Below are 23992 nucleotides of genomic sequence, written 5' to 3' on the forward strand. Positions count from 1 at the left end.
TCATATAGTTTTGCTTCTTACAAAAAACTATACTGGGCTTGCGCATTAATATTGTTGTAACCACGTTCGTATTGTTACATTCTTACAAAATAATTCACTCTTCATTGGAATAAAACTACGAATTAGGTTAGCTCCAGGACTGAATAATCCACTTCAGATATTATTGAAAGGGTTTGCAAGACAAGATTCTACATATCTTGTTTATTGACGTACCGTGACTGTGAGGCTCCTAGCCGGCCAAAGGAGGATCAAGATGATGATCCTGATTTATTTTAGGTTTAGTTTCCTAAATTCCTATGTTTCCTTATTTGTAAGTACTCTAATAGTCTAACTATCTCTTGTAACCCTAAAGTGCTCTATTGTAAATACATCCTAAAGATATCTATAAATCCATTTTCTCCATTGCTATTCTTGCAAGTAACGACGCAATCTTAGAGGTGTCTTCTTCCTAGTTCCAACCCGCTTGTTCTTTATCTTAACAAAAAAAAAACCCGCTTGTTCTTCTTTTAACAATAAAGGGCATTGTGAAATACATTGTCTTTAAAACTGCATTGCCTATAAAATTTTCCTAGATATAATTATTCTAGTCTTCTTCTTTTCCTCTTCTTAATTGTTCATCGTTTTCATCATCTTGATCGTCTATTTTTTCTTCTTTCTCTTTCGGACATGGACTATAAGAGGTATTACATTCATTACATGACATAGAGACGTAATTAATATAATGTATAGAGATAGATCATGAATTGAATTAGCCCTATAATTGTTATCTTGAAAGACATTTTGAGCTTTAAAAGTCATGTAAACCCTGTAGGTCATCCTATGAGGCCTTACTAAAGCACACTTTATTCACATCTCTAGTTCATTGATATCTTCTTCAATGAATGATGAATTTCTATTTATATCGTGAGTCGAAACTATGGCTACGGGATATTCAAAACCAGTGTTCAACCACTACACCACAAACTCATAATACAAAAATAGATCACCAATTGAATAACCTCTTTCTTCTTGTTCTTCAAACTTGGGGTGAAAGAAAAATCACATAAAGGGGGGCTAATAGACTTTAGGGGTCAAACCAGATTGACTGGAGTGAAGGCGGTCTGGGGGCGGTTTTAGCAGTAATAGGACTGTCACAGAACTTGCAATGACAAGTAATGGTCCAATGAGATTTTCGTGTGGAAGTTTTATAGGCACCCCAGCGAGAGAGAGAGAGAGAGAGAGAGAGAGAGAGAGAGCATTTATGAATGGTCACATTAAATTTTCAGTTGCCAACTTATGTCACAAGTTAAACCTTGAAGTAGTATCCTCATGAGACCTCATCATAATATCACATCACTCATGCCAACTAAACAAGTAAATTTAAAGCAAAATTTAGTCTGAAATTCAGCTTTCAAATTCCTCACATTTTACTACCCTCTTCCCATCATCCCCAACAACCTAAAAAGCATGCCCTAGTACCACAAAAACACACACAAACCCCATTTGCTACAACATTTTCCTATCTCTAGAAAAAAAAAATCTAAATAATCCCATGCCCAATTTTGTGAATCTTCCTCCTTCCCTATTTCCCTTCCCCCCTTCTCTATCATGTGATTTTTGTAATTTATGACTTCTTACCTTACTCTGTCTGTGATTTGCTTCAATACCCACTTTCTTTTCATCTTCTCTCCCTTCAAATATAAACCATCTTTTTTTCTCTTTTTCCCAACCAAACAAATCTTTCCTCTCCATTACACACAATCTTCATTAACTGCACTTGCAATTACCTTACTTTTATTCTACCTCTAGTTTGTAATCTAAAGACATGAAGAAGATTTCTCTATCTCTTTTGGTCGTGTTTGTTACTTTTCTACTCATTGCACCATCAATCATATTGGCTAGGCGCATCGGAAGATCATGTACGTCTTATTTCTACATAGTTATATATACTTGTTAAATTATCACTTGAAAGCATTAACACGATAAAGGGGAGCTATTATTTCGTTCTAAATATTATTATTTGAAATGTTGTAGATCACGGTCATCATCATCTTACACAATCAAGAACAGGAAACAGTATCATGACGATAAAGCCTGATTTTTCGGTCGAGAAGAAAAGGGTGGCAAAGAAAACCATTCATCGTAGACCAGACACACTACAAATGGCAGGATCAAGCTTACCGGATTGTTCCCATGCTTGTGGTTCATGTAGACCATGTAGATTAGTAATGGTGAGCTTTGTATGTGCAACACTTGAGGAGGCAGAAACATGTCCTATGGCATATAAGTGTATGTGTAATAACAAATCTTACCCTGTCCCATAATGTTGTTATAACCTAAATGTCACACTCTTTTTGCCTCCTTCACCATTATACCAACCATATTGTATTATAGTACTAGAGATTTTTCTTAGTATCTTTTGTCTGTGAGAGTTTTTTTTATTCCTTTTGATCGATCCTTAATATTAATTGAAAATGTGTTAAGTGCTAATTTTATGTGATTCTTAATACTACATTATTGTTTATCGAATCTTGTCGAAAGCAAAGTAATCAAAATGACACAAAACACTATGCCAATTGTTTATAAGACTTACTATTTGAATTACCTATATGAATTACTATTTTGAGCCGAGAAAACCGAATGGTCATGTAGCCGACTCCGATTGGTCAACTCATTGCTCTCTCAACATAGATTGACTAATTAGAGTCCGCCCTATCACCGATCAACCTTGGATCGAATTAAAAAATCAGACTAAATGACATTTGTGTTTACATAAAATGTGGGACTAAACTATTGGTGAAAGTAGGATTTGGATGTTGCAAAAGAAATACTAGTAAATGGAAGTTGATTTTTGATCCGTTTCCAACGGTTAAACTTAAATGCGTGGTAAAGCATGAGTCACCAAAGCTTCTTTCCTCTCGTGTCTCTCTCTAAAGGGATGTTACCAGGGGGAGGAGGGAAAGAACTCAGATGCTCCACCACCTTCTTTCCCGCCACCACCACCACCACCGTCGCCACCTTCGTCAAACTATTCATCGTAAAGAATTCCTTTCTACTCGTCTCCTCTCTTCAACTACTCGTAAAATCGGATCAGCTTTTGGGTAATCTCTCTTTCTAACTTTTTCTCTCTCTCTCTCTCTACAATCTCTGTTCTTTTGTTTTCTAAATGTCAACTAGTTAAATCATTAAAAAAAAACCCCCTTTAATTGATTGTCGGGAATTTTAGGTACTGGAGATGGACCAGAGATCTACCTACTTACGTACCTCTCTCTCTCTCTGTATATATATATACAAATTCTGTTTTAAAGAGGAGGATTAGCGTGTCTTACTGTTAATTACTAGTATTTGTTAAATTTTTTACTATTCCAATTCCTTCTATCTTCTTTCTTTTCTTTTTTTTCAAAATTTAGGGTTTGTAGGTTAGATAGATAATATAATGAATCTCATTATATTGGTTACTTGTCTGAGTAAGAGCTGTGAGAATGGCCCCACATGGGAGAAACGCTACGTAGCAACCAAGAATGTAATATCTGGGTCCTCTCCACTTATTGTCAATTGGTTTTGAGTTGGAATGAGGTGATAGGTTTAAAAGCCACACGTGCTCCACGTCACCACAAACAAACAAAAAAATACGGGTTAGGCTAACCACACCGCACGTGAGGAGGTGAGTGAGAATAATCCCACATGAGAGAAGGGCTATCTAGCAACTAAAAATATAATGTTTAGGTTCTCTCTGCTCGTTGCCAATTAGTTTTAAGTTCGGTGACCAGTGACCACAAACTTAACAAGAGCTTACCCATGTAATCCTTCTTGCTCATTGTAAACAGGGTAACAAATTCAATTAGAAAATCATACATTGTTCTTCCCCAAATCTTCAATATTTTTTTCTAATTAGTATGGAAATTCACCTTTTCTATTTCTTGCTTTGAACATTGTAGAAGAAAACGGCCAAGTATTGGTATTATGTTTCTTGGGCTGAATCTCATTCTGATCCTCACTTCGTCACGTCTATTTTTCAGAGAAGCACATTGAACTTGTAGAATGTGATTTGAAAACATGGCTGAAATCTTAAGTTTTCGGTTCATTTCTTGGCAGTTGTTCAAATTATAGTACTGTCCCAAGTTCACATTGCTGTATTTTGGTAATTAGTGGTTGATAACTCATAGCAGATTACTGATAATGAGACTGACTGGAAGCAAGAGAATGCAAGTGAAGAATCAGCATGGGCGAACAATTTTACTGATGTAATATCTCAATGGACTCGAACTTGTAGTGAGTCACCCTTTCTTTCACTTTCACTTACAAATATTTTGAAGTCCTCCGTTCTGAAAAAAATCGTCTTTTGAACGGTATTATGTTCGATGTTGTCTCTTCAGTATTCCACGTACAAATTTTTTTTTTAGGAACAAGTAGAAGCTACAATCACCCATATTCACTTTCTTCGTCGAATTTATTAGTTTATTTGGAAACAAATAGAAGTTGTTTTCTTTTGAAACTACACCTTTAAGATGTCAATTGTGAACAATATCTACCTACAAATATATAGAAGTAACCCATTATGTTTTTCAAATCTTAAGTCACAAATACCTGGTAGGATGAATAATATGTTTTAGATAGCAAACCACTCAAGCGACTCTTGGGTAATTGGTGATTGCAGGTAATGCTATGGTTGGATCACGGTCATGGATAGGATCACTATTTCGTAATAGCAATAAACGGCAAAATGACAAGATTCTTAACTTTAATATGAGCCCTCTTCAGGTAGATAGATAATCAGTACCCATCTGAAATCTTGAAAAATATTCCTTTGTCTTGGTGCTTCTATATGATATTTTGTTTGAGAGTATTGGTCAAAACTCCTAGGCCAAGTTTTTTTTGTCAAAAAGTGACACAGCGCAGAACTTAAGGAAAGTTTTACAACTTCGGCTATAACTCGAAGAATTGATTAACTCTAGCCAAAAAGTGACACAGCGCAAAACTTAAGGAAAGTTTTACAACTTCGGCTATAACTCGAAGAATTGATTAACTCTAGCCAAAAAGTGACACAGCGCAAAACTTAAGGAAAGTTTTACAACTTCGGCTATAACTCGAAGAATTGATTAACTCTAGCCAAAATGCTTAAACCTCTAAATTAAAAAGGACAATCTTTTTAGGCTTCAACTCCCTAGTAAGGTTTGCATTGGTAATTGGTTTGTAGAGGTTTGCACACGTCTTAGAAAAAAAAACTAACATGAAATTTGTTCTTCTGCCTAGTGTCCTTTAGTTTGTATTAGAATTCAGACAATACTGTATGTTGGTCTCTATCTCATAGAACTGTTGACAAAGTCTTTTTATCCATAAGGAACAAAGACTGCAAAAGCTCCAAGAACGATTACAAATACCTTTCGATGAGACTCGGCCAGACCATCAGGTAACTCCAAAAATCAGAATACTGTCCTACTTTTTTGGAGTTTTGATAAGGTGATAAATACCTTAGCAAAGCATCAATCTATATATCTTACCATAAATGTAGGATAAATGATCTTTTCTCAGTTTACTATTCTCATTGACAGGAAGCTTTAAGAGAATTATGGCGTGCTTCTTTTCCAGATGTTGAACTTACAGGTTTGATATCGGAGCAGTGGAAAGACATGGGATGGCAAGGTCCGAATCCGTCAACTGATTTTAGGTGTGCTTCTCATTTTCAATGCTACTAGAACTTTATTTTATCCCATTAGAAGTAAGGCAAATTGTTTTAAAGATGAATCGTACTCTCTGTTGAGGAAGTTATAGAGATTTGATTAGGTCCGGACTCGGGATGAACATTTCTTTTAAGATTCTTCTCGATTTGTTTAAGTGAAAGATGGAATTGTATTTATCTAAGATCAACTTGTCCTTTTTGCTCAGTATACAAGATACGATGTTTCACAGTAAGTATTTTTCTTTTCATAGGGGTTGCGGATTTATTTCACTCGAAAATCTACTTTTCTTCGCCAGGACTTATCCGGTATGTTCGATTCGTTTACTTATTAAGTTACTACCCTTAGAGGGTATGGTGGATAATGATTTATACTGATTGAACTTGAAATTCAAATGAAGGCTTCTTTTAATAGGTTATTATTCAAGCGATACGGTAAGAGAGCCAATTGGGAATATCCTTTTGCTGTTGCAGGCATTAATGTATCATTTATGTTGATTCAAATGCTTGATTTGTATTCAGGTTAGAAGCATCTATGCTTTTAGATTGTTAGTTAAGTAATCTCTTTATTTCCTCAATGATTTTTCAGTTGTCCGTTATTTGCAGCAAAACCAAAATGTCTTCCGGGAGTGAACTTCATTAAACTCTTATCGGGTAAACTCACTTGTAAACTATTGAACACGAATGCCTACTTAGACATATGAAGTAGAGATACCAAATCAACTTTCCAATGTTTATGTTAAAAACGGTTCGTATGAGATATGAATCTGATTGCAGAAGATGAAGAGGCTTTCGACGTGTTGTACTGCATAGCGTTTGAAATGATGGATGCTCAATGGCTTGCAATGCATGCTTCTTATATGGAATTTAATGTATGCTCTCTTTCTCTCTCTCTTGCTCACCTTATGCGTTCAAAATCGGGATTTTGATTCGGTTCTGTCGTTCTATTTGGTTCAGGAGGTGTTACAAGTAACCCGCGCTCAATTGGAAAGAGAACTTTCCTTGGAAGATATACATAAAATTCGAGACATACCAGCCTATAATCTCTTATACCAGTAGAGATGAATATCCTCAGGATGTAAACTCGGTGAGTTCCTCATCAGTGCCCCGTTTATGCAAACAATACGAAAAACTCTGGTGCCAACACTAGCTATTATGACAGTAGATTTCTACCAACGCGAGGGACATCCTGATTATCGATTCAAGATAAGAGGATATGGGATATGACCTAATAGTCAAATTACTTGACTGAAGTAAACCTACTTATCACTAGATATCAGGATTACTCTGCTGCGCTTAGCTTTCTGGTTATTAGTCAAGTGAAGAACACAGTGAACTTGATCAATGGGAGCAAAACCAGCAATAGAAGGCGTGAAATTGTTGTTATTTTAAAATCATGTTGTTAGCAATTGGAGATGGCAAAAACTCTACAGCTTGTAATCACCTCAGCTCGACAAGATCAGGAGGCCGGCCGATAATGTGTCTGTGTCTGGACCCAGGTCAGTTCTTATTGGGTAGTTTCGACACACAAATGTACTTGTAATCAGAACTTTTTTCTTTGTTCTTGTAAAGGAGGTAAAGAATTATGATATTTATCATCATCGCCATCACCAAGTGTACTGTTAGAGTTCTTGGTTAGATGATATATATACTTTGAAGAAGGCTCAAGTAAGGAGAATATATACAAATGATACGCTTTTTTAGTACCCACATTTTCATAATCATTTTGGGACAACGCATTGTGAGGCTTTTCTACTGATCTTTTGCACACCTTCTGTTATGCTTATGCGATATCTTCATAACAATCGCTTTATTAGCTATAATCTTGAAGGTTCATCCGACATAATATGCATGAGATGTCACAAAATATATGAGAGAGAAGCTTAATCTGTATCAATTTCCATACCTTGTTACATATATATTTTACCTCAATTGTGGAAGGAATAATCGGTTTCATATATCTTATCAATTCATAATATAGCACTTGAGACAGTTTGGCCGAGTGGTCTAAGGCGCCAGATTTAGGCTCTGGTCCGAAAGGGCGTGGGTTCAAATCCCACAGCTGTCAATTATTTTTTTATTTTTTTTACTTTCTTTGTTTTCATTATTTGTTACTCTCTATTAAAAGATGGCTTAAAAGATTACAGTTTTATTAAGCATTGGGTCACACCATGTGGAAGCAATGAAGTTTTATTTTAGGTTTTTTTTTTTGTCATTATTCTACACTATTAAAAATGAATCCGTGACTGCACCTAGGCCTCACCCAAAAGACTGGAGGGAGATTGACTCCGAGTCTCTTGGACATTTGAGCTTTGCTATGGCTGAGAGAAAAGAACAAGGTGGATGTGAGCTATCCTGTTCTTAATATCAGCTCCGAAAGTAGAGTTTAGAGGGCGACAAGTGACAAGGACGACCTCGGGACATCAAAGCTCAGTTTCACCGAGATGACAGGTATGCGCATAGAGATACTCGCGATCATATCAGAAAATCGTTACTAACACCAGAATCATATCACGTGGGTTTGTCCCCCACGCTTTAAGATACCAGGGCCGTGGCAGAAGGGTGCTACCGTGCTGGGGGTGCCACCACACTAGCCCCCTCTCCTAAGGGCCCCTTCTTGTTACAGATTGAAAGACTTTTTTTTTTTTTGATGAAGACAGATTGAAAGACTTGAGAGAGCTTTATTGAAAATCAATGAAATAGCAATAGATCAACTGGTTCCCAACTTAGGTTGCCCTTGTGAGACCCTCAACTTCAAGTGCCCCCAAGTTTCACATGTTTTATTCATCCAATAAGGCTATTTCATAAAAAAAAAAAATCAAATAAAGCCATTTTATGAAAAACGTAATTATTTTTATGGTACGTGTTTTTGTTCTCACATACCAATTTTGTTATGATTTTTGGATTTATTGAATTACAGTATTTAAATATTTAATAAATTTGTTTTTCTATTTATAGATATGAAGTATGCTCCAGTAAAATTAGTTCGGTAAATAATGTATGTATAGATATACCTTTACATAACAAATTCACGTGATAATGTTCTATTGAATAATATCAACAAGCAATTTAGTTTGAATATTGATCAAGCAAATTTTTACTTTTAAATTATCATATGCATGGGCCCAATTATAAGTTCACTCCGGACCTCCAAAATCTCGGCCACACCACTATTAGATACAAACACGTGTCTCTCAGTCCGAAGAAGAATAGACTTGTGAGATCTGTTTGAGATTCCTTGATGTAAATTGTAGAAAAACAAACCAAATCACCCTGTGTACTAGGTAAAAATGACATGTGAGGTCAAGCATGAGGGAGATTGAAGCAAAGGTTCAATATAAAGGAGAATCACTTTTGAGAAATAATTATAAAGAATAAAAATAAAATAAATTAGTTAGAGTAATGGTAACATTTCAAAAGCTTGTACAAGAATGGGAGATTTGTTGTTTGGACCCCCTTTCGTATAATTGACTTGTTGTTTGGACTCCCTTTTTCCAGAGTTGCATTTTGGACTCTCTTTTAACGGAATCTGCCCAGAATATTCCATCTCTAACATTATACTTATAAATATACCAACCCTACCCTTATCTAAGTAATTGCAATTTAGACTCCCCAAATTATTTATCTCAACTAGTTTGGAGTCACTTTCTTCTTAACTCATCTTTTTCTTTCATTTAACAACACTCGCCACACAAACAATAATCTAAATTCATCCTAATAACGATTAATACAATTAAGTCTCCCAAGTTTTTTTAGTTTGCCATAAACAGTGTAGACAGAGAGTGTGTGTAGAGAGAGAGAGAGAGAGGGAGATGATGGGAGAGAGAGAGTCGTAGGTTGCTAGAGAGAGAAAAGAGACGTGAACTACTACAAGTGAACCCGAGTAACATCTTCGACTAAAAATTGTTTACTCGAATTTTCCTCCATTGGAGAGAGAGTAGAGAGATATGGAGTCTAGAGAGAGTAAGAGATTTGAAGAACAATTTTCCAAGAAATTCAAAGTCCTGAAGAGAAACGAAAACGATTTGCCCATGAATCAATTCCTAAAGACAGAGGAGGGAAAGTCTATAAAAGCCCTAATTTGGAGTCCAAATTTACCTGTCACCGTCGAAATCCTAAATTGTTTGCCGTCTTTAGGTTGCGTTTTGACAATTAGTTCCGGTGTTGATCATATTGATTTATTAACATTGTATTATAGAGATTACATATATAATGTGTACATTAGTTAAAAACCCTAAACTACAACACTCATGGATAGTTAAGTTGAAGGAAGTTTGATCTATTCCTTTTCATTTGTTCACGGTTTGATTTCTTCTTCACTTTTTTGTGCCATGAATTTATCATTGAGGTCTTCTCTAATAAAGTCAAGTTACTGTTGTTTCTCTGGTATTATGAAAAACCAGGGTTATGTCTTCCTGTTTTAATAAAAACACGGATATACCTTCATGTGTTCTTTCTGAAATAAATTCAGAGATAACACTTTTATGTCTAAAACTTAAAAAGTAAAACCAGTATAATCAAACAAAGATTAATAAAAAAAAAAAAAGGTTAGAGAGAAAAAAACCGAGTCGAGTTGTCTCTTTCCTTAAGACAGTGAACACCCTGGTATTAGTACTAGAACCAATAAGATGTTTGTCTCCCAGGATACAACGGCTGTACCTTTCAGTATGCATGACGACGAGAGTACTTCGTTTCTCTGAAAGCGTGCGAACTTAGAACAAGCAGTAAGAACGACAGATGAATTGACTTCTTAAACTCTAAATGCTAAAAATTTTCGTGTTTTGTTTGCTGGATTTTGTTTGGTATTTATAGAAGTATTGGTGACACTTCAGACAGGTGCCTTGAAAAGAATGGATGCTTCCCAACAGTCATATTTGTCTGTTGGTTTTCGGGTGCCATGTTGACCGTCAGATCTTAACGGATCTATTAAGATCTCGCGCATTGAACGCCCACCGTTAAGATCTTAACGCTCCTCGCGACGATGCGTACGTGCGAAGTGCAAAGTGCGTGCGGGCGCCTCAAAAGCGCCCAATGCGCCCTAAACGCCCATTCGCCCACGCCGCGCGGTTTGCGTGGTGCAAACCACGTGAGTCACCTTTCTATTCTAAAGAACATACCATAAATATATGGAAGGTTCTATAAAAGGAAATAAATCATTTCCTCTTTCATAAATGTGGTACTAAATCAAAATCTCGGTTTTGAGTTAATGGTTTCCATACCAAACGAATTTTGTAATAACTCACTCATAAGGAATCGGATTTGGACAAAATTTGAGTCTAAATTCAAGAGCTCGACGAGACGAATCCAACGAGACATCTTGCTCGAAATTCTAACGAATATAGGTACATCAAATTAACCAAAAAACCGGTCCAGCTACTTTTGAGCTAGGTACCGATTCCAACAGTTACCTATTGCTCTGGAGCGGAGATTTTTTTGTGCTGGTGGCGCCACCACTTTATTCCGGCTACTTTAACGGTTTTAGGTAGTTTCGGCTACTTTATTGGACGGTTACTGACGGTTTTCGTCGGTTCCCTTCCCATTTTATCCTAATTTTCTCAGATAAAGTCTTTGTATAGGCTGTTATCTCCCTTCTCTTTCCTTTAGGGATTCCTTACGTCAAGAGTTTTATCTCTTCTTCAGTTTTATTTCATTCACTGTTCTAATGGATTCATCAGACGATAGCTTTTTGCAACAATTTGCCTCTCTTACCACCGAAGATCAAACGCCCATCACTGTGGAAGGAGAGGACTTACAACCGTGGGGTAATGACGTGATAAAAACAGGGGTGGCATGGATTCAGAGTTCAAAGAAAATAGAGATTGGTCAAGCCATGCTTCGATTATCACGAGTTATACACGGTCCTAACCGTTTTACGTTGACAGAAGTACAAGATAATGTTTTTCTTATTAAATTTATGACTTCTACCGAGTTGGATTTGGCTATGAAAAGCCAACCGTGGGTTATCCAAGAAGAATTGGTCGTTCTTCAATCATGTCAGAGGGATATATCTCCCGCTGATCATAAATTCGAAAAGGCATGGTTTTGGACCCAATTCCATGGTATCCCACTTAGTCACATGAACAATGTAGTAGTCAACAGGTTAGCGGCTTCAATTGGAAATTACGTCCCTACAACAATAGAAGACTCAATGAAATGGAGCACCTACGGCAGGGTTAGGGTTGAACATTCACTTCTGGAACGTATGACTCCTAGAGTCAACCTTAAACTTTCTAATACACAACTTATTACTATCGAGGTTAGGGTAGAGAAATTACCACGGTTTTGCATAAATTGTGGTTTTTTGGGGCACACGGTGAAATTTTGTCCTGCAATGCTTGCGCTAGGAGATCTATTAAAGCATCATCTATCCGACGCGCAAAGATTCAAGGTCATTAAGGCTATGACGCCAAATTACAAGGAACACTACAAGGTTCCTATCAATCTCCGTAATCAAGGTCGAGAAGTAAACTCTTTTGGTTTAGACAGAGCAATTTCTCTGGGAATTGAAGTTAATAATGAACAAGATCAGTCCACATTTGTAGGGAAGAATCCGGGTAAGCATCCTATCTCAACAAATTTTGGTATTTTACTAACCAGTTTGACACAGGCAAAACGCAGTAAAGTTACAAGTTTGGATGGAACTACGAAGTCGGTTAACACAGGAAGTATAAAGATTACTCAACAGGAAACTCACCCTGCTAACATTATCATGGGGGAGCAGTCGGACGGGGATCATACCATGACCGATGACAGAGATGGTCGTCCAAAACGCCATTACAAGAGATCGAGTAAACAAGATTTTTTGAACAACAATGATGAAAGGGTCCCGACAACCCAAATGCCGCCCACTCAATGAGTATCTTGGCGTGGAATTGTCGGGGAATTAGGAACACCCCGACAAAAGAAACTCTAAAACAGTTCCTCATTTCCACCAAACCAGACTTGGTTTTCCTTTCTGAAACTCGTATTATTAATTATGATTTTTCTCATTTATTTAGTACGTTTGATCTTGATCACTACCACCATGTTCCTGCCATTGGTAGAAGTGGAGGACTTCTCCTTCATTGGTCTACCTCTATTGATGTTATTGTTAATTTTTCTGACAATAATTTGATTCACATCTCTATTAAGAGACCAACCGATATAGATTATTGGGATATCCTTTGTATTTATGGACCACCTAGGGTGCACGATAGAACCCCTTTTTGGAATAATATTCTTAATAGAATCCAACTTATTAGTCGTCCTTTTATTTGCATTGGCGATCTCAATGCCCTATCCTCACGGGTTGATAAGTGGGGAGGTACTACTAATATTCCTTTCTTGTCTCAATTTCAGTTCTTCATCCGGAATGCTAATTTGATTGATCTAGGGTTTAATGGTCCCGGGTACACATGGACAAATAACCAGTCAACACATCACCTTACAAAGGAACGTTTGGACAGAGTACTATGTAACTCGGACTGGCTTATTCAATTTCCGGACTCCGGGGTTTTTCACTTGCCTCGATATAATAGTGACCATGCCCCAATCCTTCTTAAATTCAAAGTCCAGGGTCAAGTTCTAAAAACGATTGCAAAGTTTGAAAACTTTTGGACAAAACATGAAGAATATAATGACACTTTCAAGACCTCTTGGGAACATAGTTCGGGGTCGCTTTTAGAGAAACTGGACCAAGTTAACTCTAACATTCATAGATGGAGCAAGAAAGCTTTTGGCATCATCAAAAACAGACTTATCATCCTTAAGAAAAGGCTTAGTGATATTCAGACAATTACTCCAACCGAAGCCTCTTTAACTACTGAAAGCGAGATACAAGAACAAATTATTCACTTGGAAGAAATTCAGAGAATAAGAGCAGAACAAAGAGCTAGGTCAAAATGGGTACATAATGGAGATCGGAATACAAAGGCATTCCATTTGGCAATGTCAACTAGGAGGCACAAAAATAAAATACAGCATCTTACTCTAGCAAATGGTAATAGAACAGTTTCTCAAGAAGAGATCGAAAAAGAATTTATTGGCTATTTTCAGAATTTGTTTAAGGCGGAACTAGTTGAGTCGCCACCAAATGAGATTCTCAACTCTTACAAGATACTAACGGTCGAACAGTTGGGCTACATCTTAAGGGTTCCGTCAGAGGAAGAAATAAAGCAAGTAGTTATGGACATGGCTTCGATTAAGAGCCCAGGACCTGATGGTTTGCCACATTTCTTTTTTCAGCATAACTGGGACACGATAGGGTCGGAGGTGGTGGCATACATTCAATCAGTTTTCCAATCAAGTCATATCTCTCCTTCTCTAAATTTTACTACTATTGCTTTAATTCCCAAAATCAGAAACCCGAGTATGGCCTCTGACTATAGACCGATTTCTCTTTGTAATTCGGTCTACAAATTCATCACAAAAATCATTGCCAATAGAATCGGTCCTTTTTTAGAAGAGTGTATTATGTGGACTCAAAATGCCTTCGTTCCGGGTAGGCAAATTATGGAGAATATAATTATTACCCAAGAACTGCTCCATTCCATGAATAAATCTACTGCTAAAAATGGTATCTTCTCCCTCAAGATGGATATGGCTAAAGCCTATGATAGGATTAGTTGGACTTTTCTGGAGTCCGTCCTTAGAGCTACGGGCTTTAATGGCACCATCTTGTCTCTTATACTGTCGTGTGTTACTTCCACACATTTTAAGATCCAGCTTAATGGTAATCTGGTTGGGGATTTTACGGCCTCTAGAGGCCTTAGGCAAGGATGCCCTCTTTCCCCCTATCTTTTCATCCTAGCCTCCCAATCCCTCTCTCTCTTGATTTCTCATTATGAATCAGAAGGTACATTTACAGGATACAAGGTTAATCAGGCATCCCCTACTATTTCTCATCTCTTATTTGCAGATGACCTGATTATTTTCGGGAAAGCAAATAATGAAAATTTGGAAGCTATATTACATATCATGGAGACTTACTCCAAATTTTCGGGTCAGAGTGTCAACTTCAGTAAATCCTCCATCCACTTCAGTAAAGGAGTGCCTATAAATGTGAGAAACGTGTACACATCTCGGCTCCAGGCACCTCAAATGAATGATCAATCCAAATACCTTGGATCCTTTATACTCAAGCCAGGAAACAAAATCAAGAGTCATCAATGGTTAGAAGATAAATATATCAACTCATTATCAAATTGGAAACAAAAGTTCATCACTCAAGCGGGAAGAACGGTACTTATAAAATCTATCCTCTCTTCCTTTTGTACATACCCTTTTAGTTTCCAAATTGTGCCCCAAACAGTTTTAAATAGACTAGAAAAAGTGGAAAGAAATTTTTGGTGGGGCCACGACATAAATGAGAGGAAGCTCCATTTCATAAGATGGGATATATTATGCAGTCCAAAGAAGAAGGGAGGACTTGGTTTCAGATCACTTAGAGATGTAAATGAATCTCTACTTGCAAAGATGACTTGGAATCTAATTAACAAACCAGGAAGTACTTGGGTTAAATTAGTAAAATCAAAATATGTACAAGAAGATAACTTTTGGGACTCTCAATGCCCAAAATCAACTTCAAATTTTTGGAAAGGTATTTTGAGCACAAGAGAAGTTATGTATAATAATGTTATGTGGATTATAGGCGATGGTACAAAGGTTAAAATAATGAAGGATCCTTGGATTCCTAATATTCAAGGCCATAAACCACATTGCATTCAGGAGCTACCTGCTAATATCTTTTGGGTTGCGGATCTTATCATCACTAATTCAGGCATATATAAGTGGGATGAAGACATTCTGAAAACATATTTTGATAATGAAACAGTTCAGGCTATCTTGACTATTATCATACCAAACCATCAACAAAATGATAAACTAATATGGAGCTGTGTTGAGAGTGGAAAATTTTCTACAAAGTCTTACTATCAGCAAATTAAATCGAATCCGATTATCTCAGAAGAAGCATATAATTTTCCTTGGTCTATTTTCTGGAAACAAAATAACATGGCTCCTAATATCCAACTGTTTATATGGAAATTGGTTCATGATGGGCTCCCAACCTTAACAAACATTAGCAGTAGGGTTGACAACATACCTAATTACTGCCAACTTTGTGATAGACAGGAAATAGAGACTAGGGATCATTTATTTAGCACCTGCAGCAGATTTAAAGAACTTATAAGCTACATCAACAATCCAGATCTTATGAATCTCACTAATGATCTCCTCGGTACTCTTAAGAAGTTCCTACTGAAGGCTAATGAAAATAAATTGTGGATAGAGGCAACTTACCTTCTTTGGACATGGTGGAAAACCAGGAATGATGTCATCTTCAACGATAACACCATTGATATAATAGGATGCTGGAACCGAACGAAGGAATCTCTGAGGTATGTTACTTATACCCCTGTTTCAACTAACCCTAATCAAGTTTTGCAGGATTCGCAATGGATCCCACCACCAGAAAACGAAATAAAGATCAACTGTGATGGATCTTTTCGTTTCAATGGTGGATCATGCGCAGCGGTGGCTAGGGATAGTACAGGCAACATCCTCAAGCAAAAATCAAAGCTAATCACACCATTAACTGCCTTAGAAAGCGAAATGGAGGCCATCTTTCTAGGGTTGGAAGTAGCAGCCGAGATGAGATTAGAGGAATATATAGTGGAGACGGATTCTAGGGTTATGGTGGAACTAATATCCACCGATGATCCGACGATCCCTTGGCGAATGTGGACGGCTGTGATGAAGTTAAGAGAATCTTTCTCTGCAGAGCACGTGGAAATTAGGCACTGCCCACGTTTACATAACCAGCTGGCCCATGACTTGGCTGCTTCTTGGTTTGATCCCCCGAGAATATAGCTTCTTTGATTAGTCCCTGATGTTAACTTTTTTACAGTTTGATCCCATTTATGTTTTTTATTCTTGTATGGATAACGCTGTAATCTCTTTGGGTTTAATGTTATTTCCGTTTAAAAAAAAAAAAAAAACAGGTACATATGTTCTAAGTCACAAACAAGAGATATGTTTGACTCAAATAACACCATACTTGAAAGGGCGTGTAAGTCAACTCGACTATAAAAAAGATATACTCTAATAATCAAGAAAATAATTATAACCCTATAAGCAATTAGTTTTGAGTTTGGATGAGTCCAAACTTTAACACTTTACAACTTTAAGCTTTAAGATTTTGTTGATATGTAAACTCAATACAAATTTGTCCAATTTGGAAAGCATTTACACCAATAATACTATTGATCCCACCACTATCTCTCCTACCACTAGATCGTGCAACTTTTTTTTTTCCCATCTCTCTTTTTGGTGTCTCATGCCACACTTTTATTACTTGAAATAGTCACTTGACATAAATACTATCATTGAACTTTTAGTGAAAAATAAAAAGCTTCTAATTAAGTACCAAAGAAAACAAGAACCCAATTAACTATAGTCCGTTCAATCTTTGATCTCAACACACAAAAGAATATGACAAACGACAAACTCTTTGTTTTGTTCTGTCGCCACTCACAACCACTAACAATGTCAATTCACAAGGCGTTAGATCCTCGTGATCCGCATTACCAGATAAAGTCAATTCCTACATCTAATTTCCTAGTTCTATTTGTTTGTAAAAAATGTTTATTTGTTATCCAATATTTTATTTTATTACCAAGTTAGGACCATGGGGTGTTTAATATTTATTGCATTGGAAATTGTTTGCTCCTTTTTTTCAAGCATATAGATAAATGAGCCCCCCTAGTAATTAGGGTACCCTTAGACCAGAACAAAACAGGAGAAAGCAAAATCGAATTTAAAGATCAAAATGCAGGGAAAGAGCAGAGAGAATTAATATACCTTGTATCGAAATTTGCACTTCTAAAAACTTTATGGTGTTTCTTACCTTTTGTGGACAAGTGTCTTTCTCAACTGTGAAAATATCCAAACAAAAGGCAATCCCATCGTACCTTTGGGAGTTATAGCCATCTCCCTAAACTAAGGTTGCAATAAGTAACTTATTTGTAATCACCCAATTCAACACTAATTAGCAATGAGTGAAGACGTGGTAGCAGTAGTGATAGAGAAAAACACAAATCAACTGTCGAGATTTTTCCGCGGTCTAAAAGACAAATTCAGATGATGTGATGAGTTGAAAAATAAAGGCGTAGGTCGTAAATTATTGGTGGATTACCAAGCCATATTACACGCTCTTAGGGTATTTAACTACTTTATAGATGTTCACAATGAGTTCCCGACAATCATAGATAACCCGTGGGTATTGTCGCCCACAACACGAACTAGTTTTCCACAATGATCAAATAAGTCAGGACTACGACTGGTTAGCTAGAGACGAAAGGTTTGGGTTGTCTAGCCATGACTATTATTCTAGTCTGAGACACAACCAAATAGAACCCAATGCAGATTTCCTCCATATGCCATTGTAGTCAAGCCACAACCAACTAGATCCGATGCAGATTTTCTCCATATGGCAGATAGCGTAATCCAACAAAACTTTTTAAAAAGATGTTGACTCTGTCGATCATAAAGAAAAGTTATGAAATTCTTTGATTCTGTCTCTTGACATGTATAATGTATTGGAAAGAGGTGTCAAATAAAGTTGACACACTATCATAAATCACAATGGTGTGAATGGAAGAAAGGATGAATACATAGGCCTAAAACAAATGTAGGGGGAGAGTAGAATTACGTGTAAGGTGAAAGCGGGGGGAGTGACCAAGTTAAATGAAACTAGTAAAAAAAGGGTAGCTAAATAACAAAAAAAAAAAAAAATGATAAAATCTCTTTTAACAAAAAAACAAAAACAAAAAATCTTTTGAAAAAGGCTAAAAGTTATGGTGTGTTTGGATGACGGAATCATGAATCCGTGGATTCATGAGTCTTTGGGATTCATGATTCCGCGGATTCATGAATCCAAGTATTATTTTTTGGTTTTTTTGGCAAATCATAAAAATCCTATGATTTATTATTATTTGAGTATTTTTAAACATTTCTTTAAGAAAAAAACGGTTGTTGGAAAAATAGGGTTTTGAGAAAATACGATTTTTTGAAGAAAAAAATTATTTTCGAAAAAAATATAATTTTTGGGAAAAAAATTGATATTTTTTTAAAAAAAATATTTTGTAGAAGGAAATATTTTTTTGTTAATTTTATTTGAGTATTTTAAAACTACTCTAGTTTTAGTAAATCTCAAACTCTATAAAAACAAAATCACCCAACATACTCGCTCACCTTATTCTCATGTCAAACTACAACCCTATTCCTTCTTTCTTCCTTTACTTTCTCATTAATTAATATAGTCTTCTTCTTCTTCTTAATAAATTCCATCACCTCCTTCTGTTTCTTCTTCTTACCCTAGGGAGAGAGAGAGAGACAGAGATTACATAAGTAGAGAGAACAAGAAAGAGATATATATCGAGAGAGAGAGAGAGAGAGAGAGAGAGACAGAGAGTGTGTGTTTGTGTTTGGGGAAGCTAGCTAAGTATAGAGGAAGAGAGAGAAGATATAAAAGAAAATGGAGAGAGAGATGAATGATTTGGAATGTCAAGGTAATAATGATGAAAATAATCAAGAAACAACATCCATCTTCAAGAAAGCAAATAATCCTGTCACTTTGAAGGTAATATTCAATTCTTTTTAAGTATTTTATTTTCTTAATATATTTATAACAATATTTAATTTTTAATTATTATTTATCCTTAAAGCTAATCAAAATCAAGAATTTGGGTAGCATAGAGACAACCGCCATGATCTACTATGGCCACCACCACCTCCTGCGCCCACCTCCTTTTTGCCAATAAGTTTCCCCCACTAAGAATCCAACCCTAATATTGATAGTTTAGAAAGGTCGCATGGTACCATATTAATCTGAAATGTCAAAAATTCTCCTGATTTGTATTTAATCAGCTTTATTAGATTTAGGGTTTGGATTATCATCTTATCTGTTTGTTTCCTTTACATTATTCATATCATTTGAGATTTATTTTGTCTTTCTCAAGAAAGAAATGTTGTATTCACACTTCACAATTTTTTTTTTTCTGTTGGATGAATTTATTAGGGTTTGAAGTTTGAAAATGTTTCAACTAATGTGGTAACAAGAAAAAGAAGATAATATTTAGTTTTTTGGTTTTGTTTGGAGCTCTTTTACATTTTATTTTTGGAAAATGATCAAATACCCTGCCATAATTCCGGTCCAATCCCGGCCCGGGTATGTGGCTGGCTTAGATTTAGAGAGAGAAAGTACTTAGCCTTTTCTCCCTAAATTTCAGCGGGCCACATAAATTAATTAATATTTTGTTTGTTGAGATTCAACCCTCAGATAGAATATTTGTAAAATCTGAGCGTTACACATTATGAATTAGGAATTTTAAAGGTTTGACTATAAATCCGTTAGAGTCCAAAAAGAAAAAAAATACATGGAAAGAGACAAATCCACCTGGAGGAGCCCACTAGGAGTCCGTACTAGTGATGTGTACCTTAATCTAGCATTTTTTTTTTAATGTCCTGTCGAGGGTGGAATTTTCGTATGTTACTTTTCCATAGAAAAGATTTCGTTGGCGTATCTGAAAAAGAGTCAAACATATTGGGGCCAAATGATATGGTTTGAAGAGAGACGTACACGAACCACTAGTTGGTGTCGTTTCATAAAATCACGTCTAAGAGTAATTAGTCCCTTCAACACTTTTTGTCAAGAGTCTTTATCACTTCAGGAGAAATTAATGTTGGTAGTATGTATGGGACTCTCTTATGTTTAGGACTCATTTACGGAAAATCATCATTTTCGTCTAATGCCCTAAATTTTTATTTATCCTCTAATTTATCACTTGATAATCTATGTGCTTACACAATTTAAAATGATATTATTTGGTAAAGATCATTCCCATGATATGGGGACTTATTTTATGAAAAACTTATTCTTTATAACGGTCGTTCTCCATAACTCTGTTATTGCGCTCTAACCATATGATTGCAGGAGGGGTACAAAGGTGAAGGAAGGACTTCCTATTTGTAACCTTCTTGGGTTTCATTCCATCAAGAGTTGGGAGATTGATTGTGTACTAGTACTGTTGTTGATGTGATGAGAGGGGCTTAAAGCTTCCCAAATCTTGAAATCCATTGTACTCCATTATTGCTAGCTAATTAACTAGGAATAGGGGTGTCCACGAGCAGAGCTCTTCACGAGCTGCTCGAGCTCGGCTTGACTATTGCTCGTGCTCGACTCGAATATTAACGAGCCCGAGCTTAACACGAGCTCAAAATCAAGCTCGTTTACATAAACGAGCCGAGCTTGAACATTCTTTAGTGTATCACGAGCTACTCGTGAACAGCTCGTTTAACATACTCTTATAATAGTATAGTACATAATTACGTATTAGTATTGAAACTTGTACATGAAATATCAACCATTAAAAAATTATCGGAATATGAATCATTAATCATTATTATTGTATGTGACAAATGATCATTGAAGTATTTTGATGATTTAGAAAGTTTTAATTTGAAGTATTTTGATAAACGAGCTTAAAACAATGCGAGCTCGAGTTCGAGCTCGAGCTCGTCAAACTTATACGAACCGAGCTTGAACAAGTGGACAACTACTCGAACGAGCTCGAGCTCGAGCTCGAGCTCGACAGTCAAATACACGAACCGAGCTTGAACATCTTACTACTCGGCTCGGCTCGACTCGAGTACACCCCTAACTAGGAATTTACTAACTAAACTTGTGTTGATATTGGATGCAGTTTGAGGAAGTTGTCTACAAAATCAAGACCACTAAGAGTGGATTTTTCGGTAGCAACTCAAAAACTGAGGAGAGAACTATCTTGAAAGGAGTTACAGGTGCAGTTTTTCCTGGTGAGATACTAGCTATGCTAGGTCCATCAGGAAGTGGAAAAACAACTCTCTTAACAGCATTAGGAGGACGACTCGGTGGTAAGCTTAAAGGAAAAATAACTTACAATGGGAAACCCTTTTCTAACCGAATGAAACGAAATACGGGGTTTGTTACTCAAGACGATGTCCTCTACCCTCACCTTACTGTCACTGAAACCCTAGTATATACAGCTTTATTACGATTACCAAACACTTTCACTAAAGAACAGAAGATAATGCAAGCTGAAGCAGTGATTACTCAACTTGGTTTAGCGAAATGCAAGAATAGTATTATAGGTGGTGGTTTACTTAGGGGAGTCTCAGGTGGAGAAAGGAAGAGGGTTAGTATTGGACAAGAAATGCTTATTAATCCAAGTCTACTCTTTCTCGACGAACCCACGTCGGGCCTTGACTCAACTACAGCCCAACGGATAGTCTCCTTGTTGTGGGGGTTAGCTAATGGTGGACGGACAATTGCGATGACAATTCACCAACCTTCAAGCAAACTATTTTACATGTTTCATAAGGTCATACTCTTATCAGACGGAAACCCTTTATATTTTGGTAAGGGAGCAGATGCCATGGATTACTTCGGGAGCATCGGTTATACTCCTTCAGTTGCCATGAATCCTTCTGATTTCCTTTTGGACCTTGCAAACGGTAAAAAAATTCATATATACCAGTTGTTATTGGCCTACTCATGAATTTTGTCGCTTCTTGTTGAACTGACTATCAATATGTTTGTAGGTATATATACGGATGACTCTGACGAGGACCAAGCAACTGTGAAGCAAGAATTAGTCTCAGCATACAAGACAAACCTAGCTTGCAGATTGAAGGAACAATTGCAGGAAAATGGTGATCAATTTGTAGATGGTGGAGAAGACAAGAGGTTTGGGAGATGGAGCACAACTTGGGGACAACAATTTATGGTGTTACTTCAAAGAGGTGTCAAAGAAAGGAGGCACGATTCATTTTCGGGTTTGAAGATAGGTCAAGTGTTTGTTGTTTCTATTCTTGCTGGACTTCTATGGTGGCAATCTAGTATCTCTCACATTCAAGATCAGGTATATTTCCTCTAATAACTAAAACGACTAGATCGATAGATGATACAAATAGAAATTCTTGTTAGTTACGAGTTCAATATATACATTATACATGACTAGAATATATCATCATGTTGTTTTCTATACTTGTGCTGCAGGTTGGACTACTATTCTTCATCTCTGGATTTTGGGGCTTCTTCCCTCTATTTCAAGCTATTTTCACCTTCCCACAGGAACGATTGATGCTCATAAAAGAACGATCATCCGGAATGTACAGACTCTCATCTTATTTCATGGCTAGAGTTATGGGTGATCTTCCAATGGAACTTGTTCTTCCCACAATCTTTGTGACTATAGCCTATTGGATGGGAGGTCTGAAGGCCACGGCTGGGCACTTCTTCGAAACCCTATTTGTTCTCCTTTATAGTGTTCTAGTTTCTCAAGGCCTTGGTCTCGCCGTTGGTGCTTTAGTCATGGATCTCAAATCCGCAACCACATTTGGATCGGTCATCATGTTGACATTCCTTCTCGCTGGTGGGTACTATGTGCAACATGTTCCGGCTTTCATATCTTGGATTAAGTACATCTCTCTTAGCCATTACGCTTACAAGCTTTTACTGGGTTCACAATATGACATTGATGAGATATACCCATGTGGAGAAAACGTAAGTTGCAAGGTTGGTGACTTCCCGATGGTGGCGATGGTTGGTCTCGATCATAAAACCTTATCTATCATTGCTTTAGGTATCATGGTTGTTGGTTATAGACTAATTGCTTATGTAGCTCTCATGAGGGTTGGAGTAACTCCTTAAAGACTAGCTTTTGTAGTTTGTGGAATTAAGAGTTTAAACTTGTAGCGAGCTAATGTTTTGATGCTCATAGAAATATATAAAATATAGTTTTACAAGTTCAGTGAGCTTCAATAATTTTGGTGTCTTTTTAACACAAAAATTGACAATTATGTTGGTTTATGTTTAGTTTGAATTATTATGCTAAGTGCAAAAATTCGAGTTTGAACTAAGCTTCACAATGGTACATACTTCTTTTAGGGTGCAAAATTAAATCACCTAAAAGATGGTATCATGGTATACTCGTGTACAAGCATTTTACCATAGTTTTCAAATAATGAATTGTATCTTGAATTCAACATCCCCAATTTACATTGAGGGAGGTGCCTTTAAAATTTCCCTAAAAAATTATGTGCGGTTCGCTATATCTAGATTTTTTGTTTCCAAAAAAAATGTCATCTTCTCCCTCCCAAATTTTTATCATTACCAATTGTTATTTTTGAGTGAAGACTGGACCCAAACATTTTGGATGCTCCCCAAATGATGTGAAGTCTTAACTTTTTTTTTTTTTGTTGAAGATCTGAAGTCTTAACTACTAAACTACAACGTAGATTATGTCATAAATCTTTTTA

General features: G+C 36.5%; 2 protein-coding genes, 1 long non-coding RNA gene and 1 other non-coding gene across 6 annotated transcripts; all 4 read left to right on the forward strand.

Annotated features, from left to right (window-relative positions):
* The first annotated feature begins 1469 nt into the window (after positions 1 to 1469).
* Positions 1470 to 2469, forward strand: LOC147552068 (uncharacterized). The gene is made up of 2 exons (XR_015238287.1): positions 1470 to 1898; positions 2014 to 2469. It is a non-coding gene; the product is annotated as an uncharacterized LOC147552068 (long non-coding RNA).
* Positions 2470 to 2862: 393 nt separating this feature from the next.
* LOC147552069 (uncharacterized) lies at positions 2863 to 7362 on the forward strand. Of its 2 annotated transcripts, XM_086671565.1 has the most exons (11): positions 2864 to 3080; positions 3206 to 3239; positions 4149 to 4251; positions 4637 to 4740; positions 5321 to 5389; positions 5532 to 5647; positions 5911 to 5965; positions 6058 to 6178; positions 6263 to 6310; positions 6434 to 6528; positions 6614 to 7362. In XM_086671565.1, the coding sequence occupies exons 1-11, from the start codon at positions 2950 to 2952 to the stop codon at positions 6713 to 6715; spliced, it is 978 nt and encodes a 325-aa protein (XP_086527691.1). In that variant the 5' UTR covers positions 2864 to 2949; the 3' UTR covers positions 6716 to 7362. The 2 variants fall into 2 exon arrangements, with proteins under 2 accessions (XP_086527692.1, XP_086527691.1); XM_086671566.1 differs by lacking the exon at positions 3206 to 3239 and having other exon boundaries at positions 2863 to 3080.
* Positions 7363 to 7644: 282 nt separating this feature from the next.
* Positions 7645 to 7724, forward strand: TRNAL-UAG (transfer RNA leucine (anticodon UAG)). Its single transcript has one exon. It is a non-coding gene; the product is annotated as a tRNA-Leu (tRNA).
* Positions 7725 to 18832: 11108 nt separating this feature from the next.
* LOC147552071 (ABC transporter G family member 9-like) lies at positions 18833 to 23498 on the forward strand. 2 transcript variants are annotated; one of them, XM_086669850.1, is made up of 4 exons: positions 18833 to 19274; positions 21397 to 22186; positions 22274 to 22593; positions 22731 to 23498. In XM_086669850.1, exons 1-4 carry the CDS (start codon positions 19170 to 19172, stop codon positions 23382 to 23384), a joined length of 1869 nt encoding a protein of 622 aa, XP_086525976.1. In that variant the 5' UTR covers positions 18833 to 19169; the 3' UTR covers positions 23385 to 23498. The 2 variants fall into 2 exon arrangements, with proteins under 2 accessions (XP_086525976.1, XP_086525977.1); XM_086669851.1 differs by lacking the exon at positions 18833 to 19274 and adding an exon at positions 19972 to 20810 and having other exon boundaries at positions 21359 to 22186.
* Positions 23499 to 23992: the final 494 nt, after the last annotated feature.

Source organism: Eschscholzia californica, unplaced genomic scaffold (assembly GCF_041429995.1).
Source record: "Eschscholzia californica isolate CP2 unplaced genomic scaffold, dmEscCali1.0.p SCAF_3, whole genome shotgun sequence".
NCBI classification, from domain to species: Eukaryota; Viridiplantae; Streptophyta; class Magnoliopsida; order Ranunculales; family Papaveraceae; genus Eschscholzia; species Eschscholzia californica.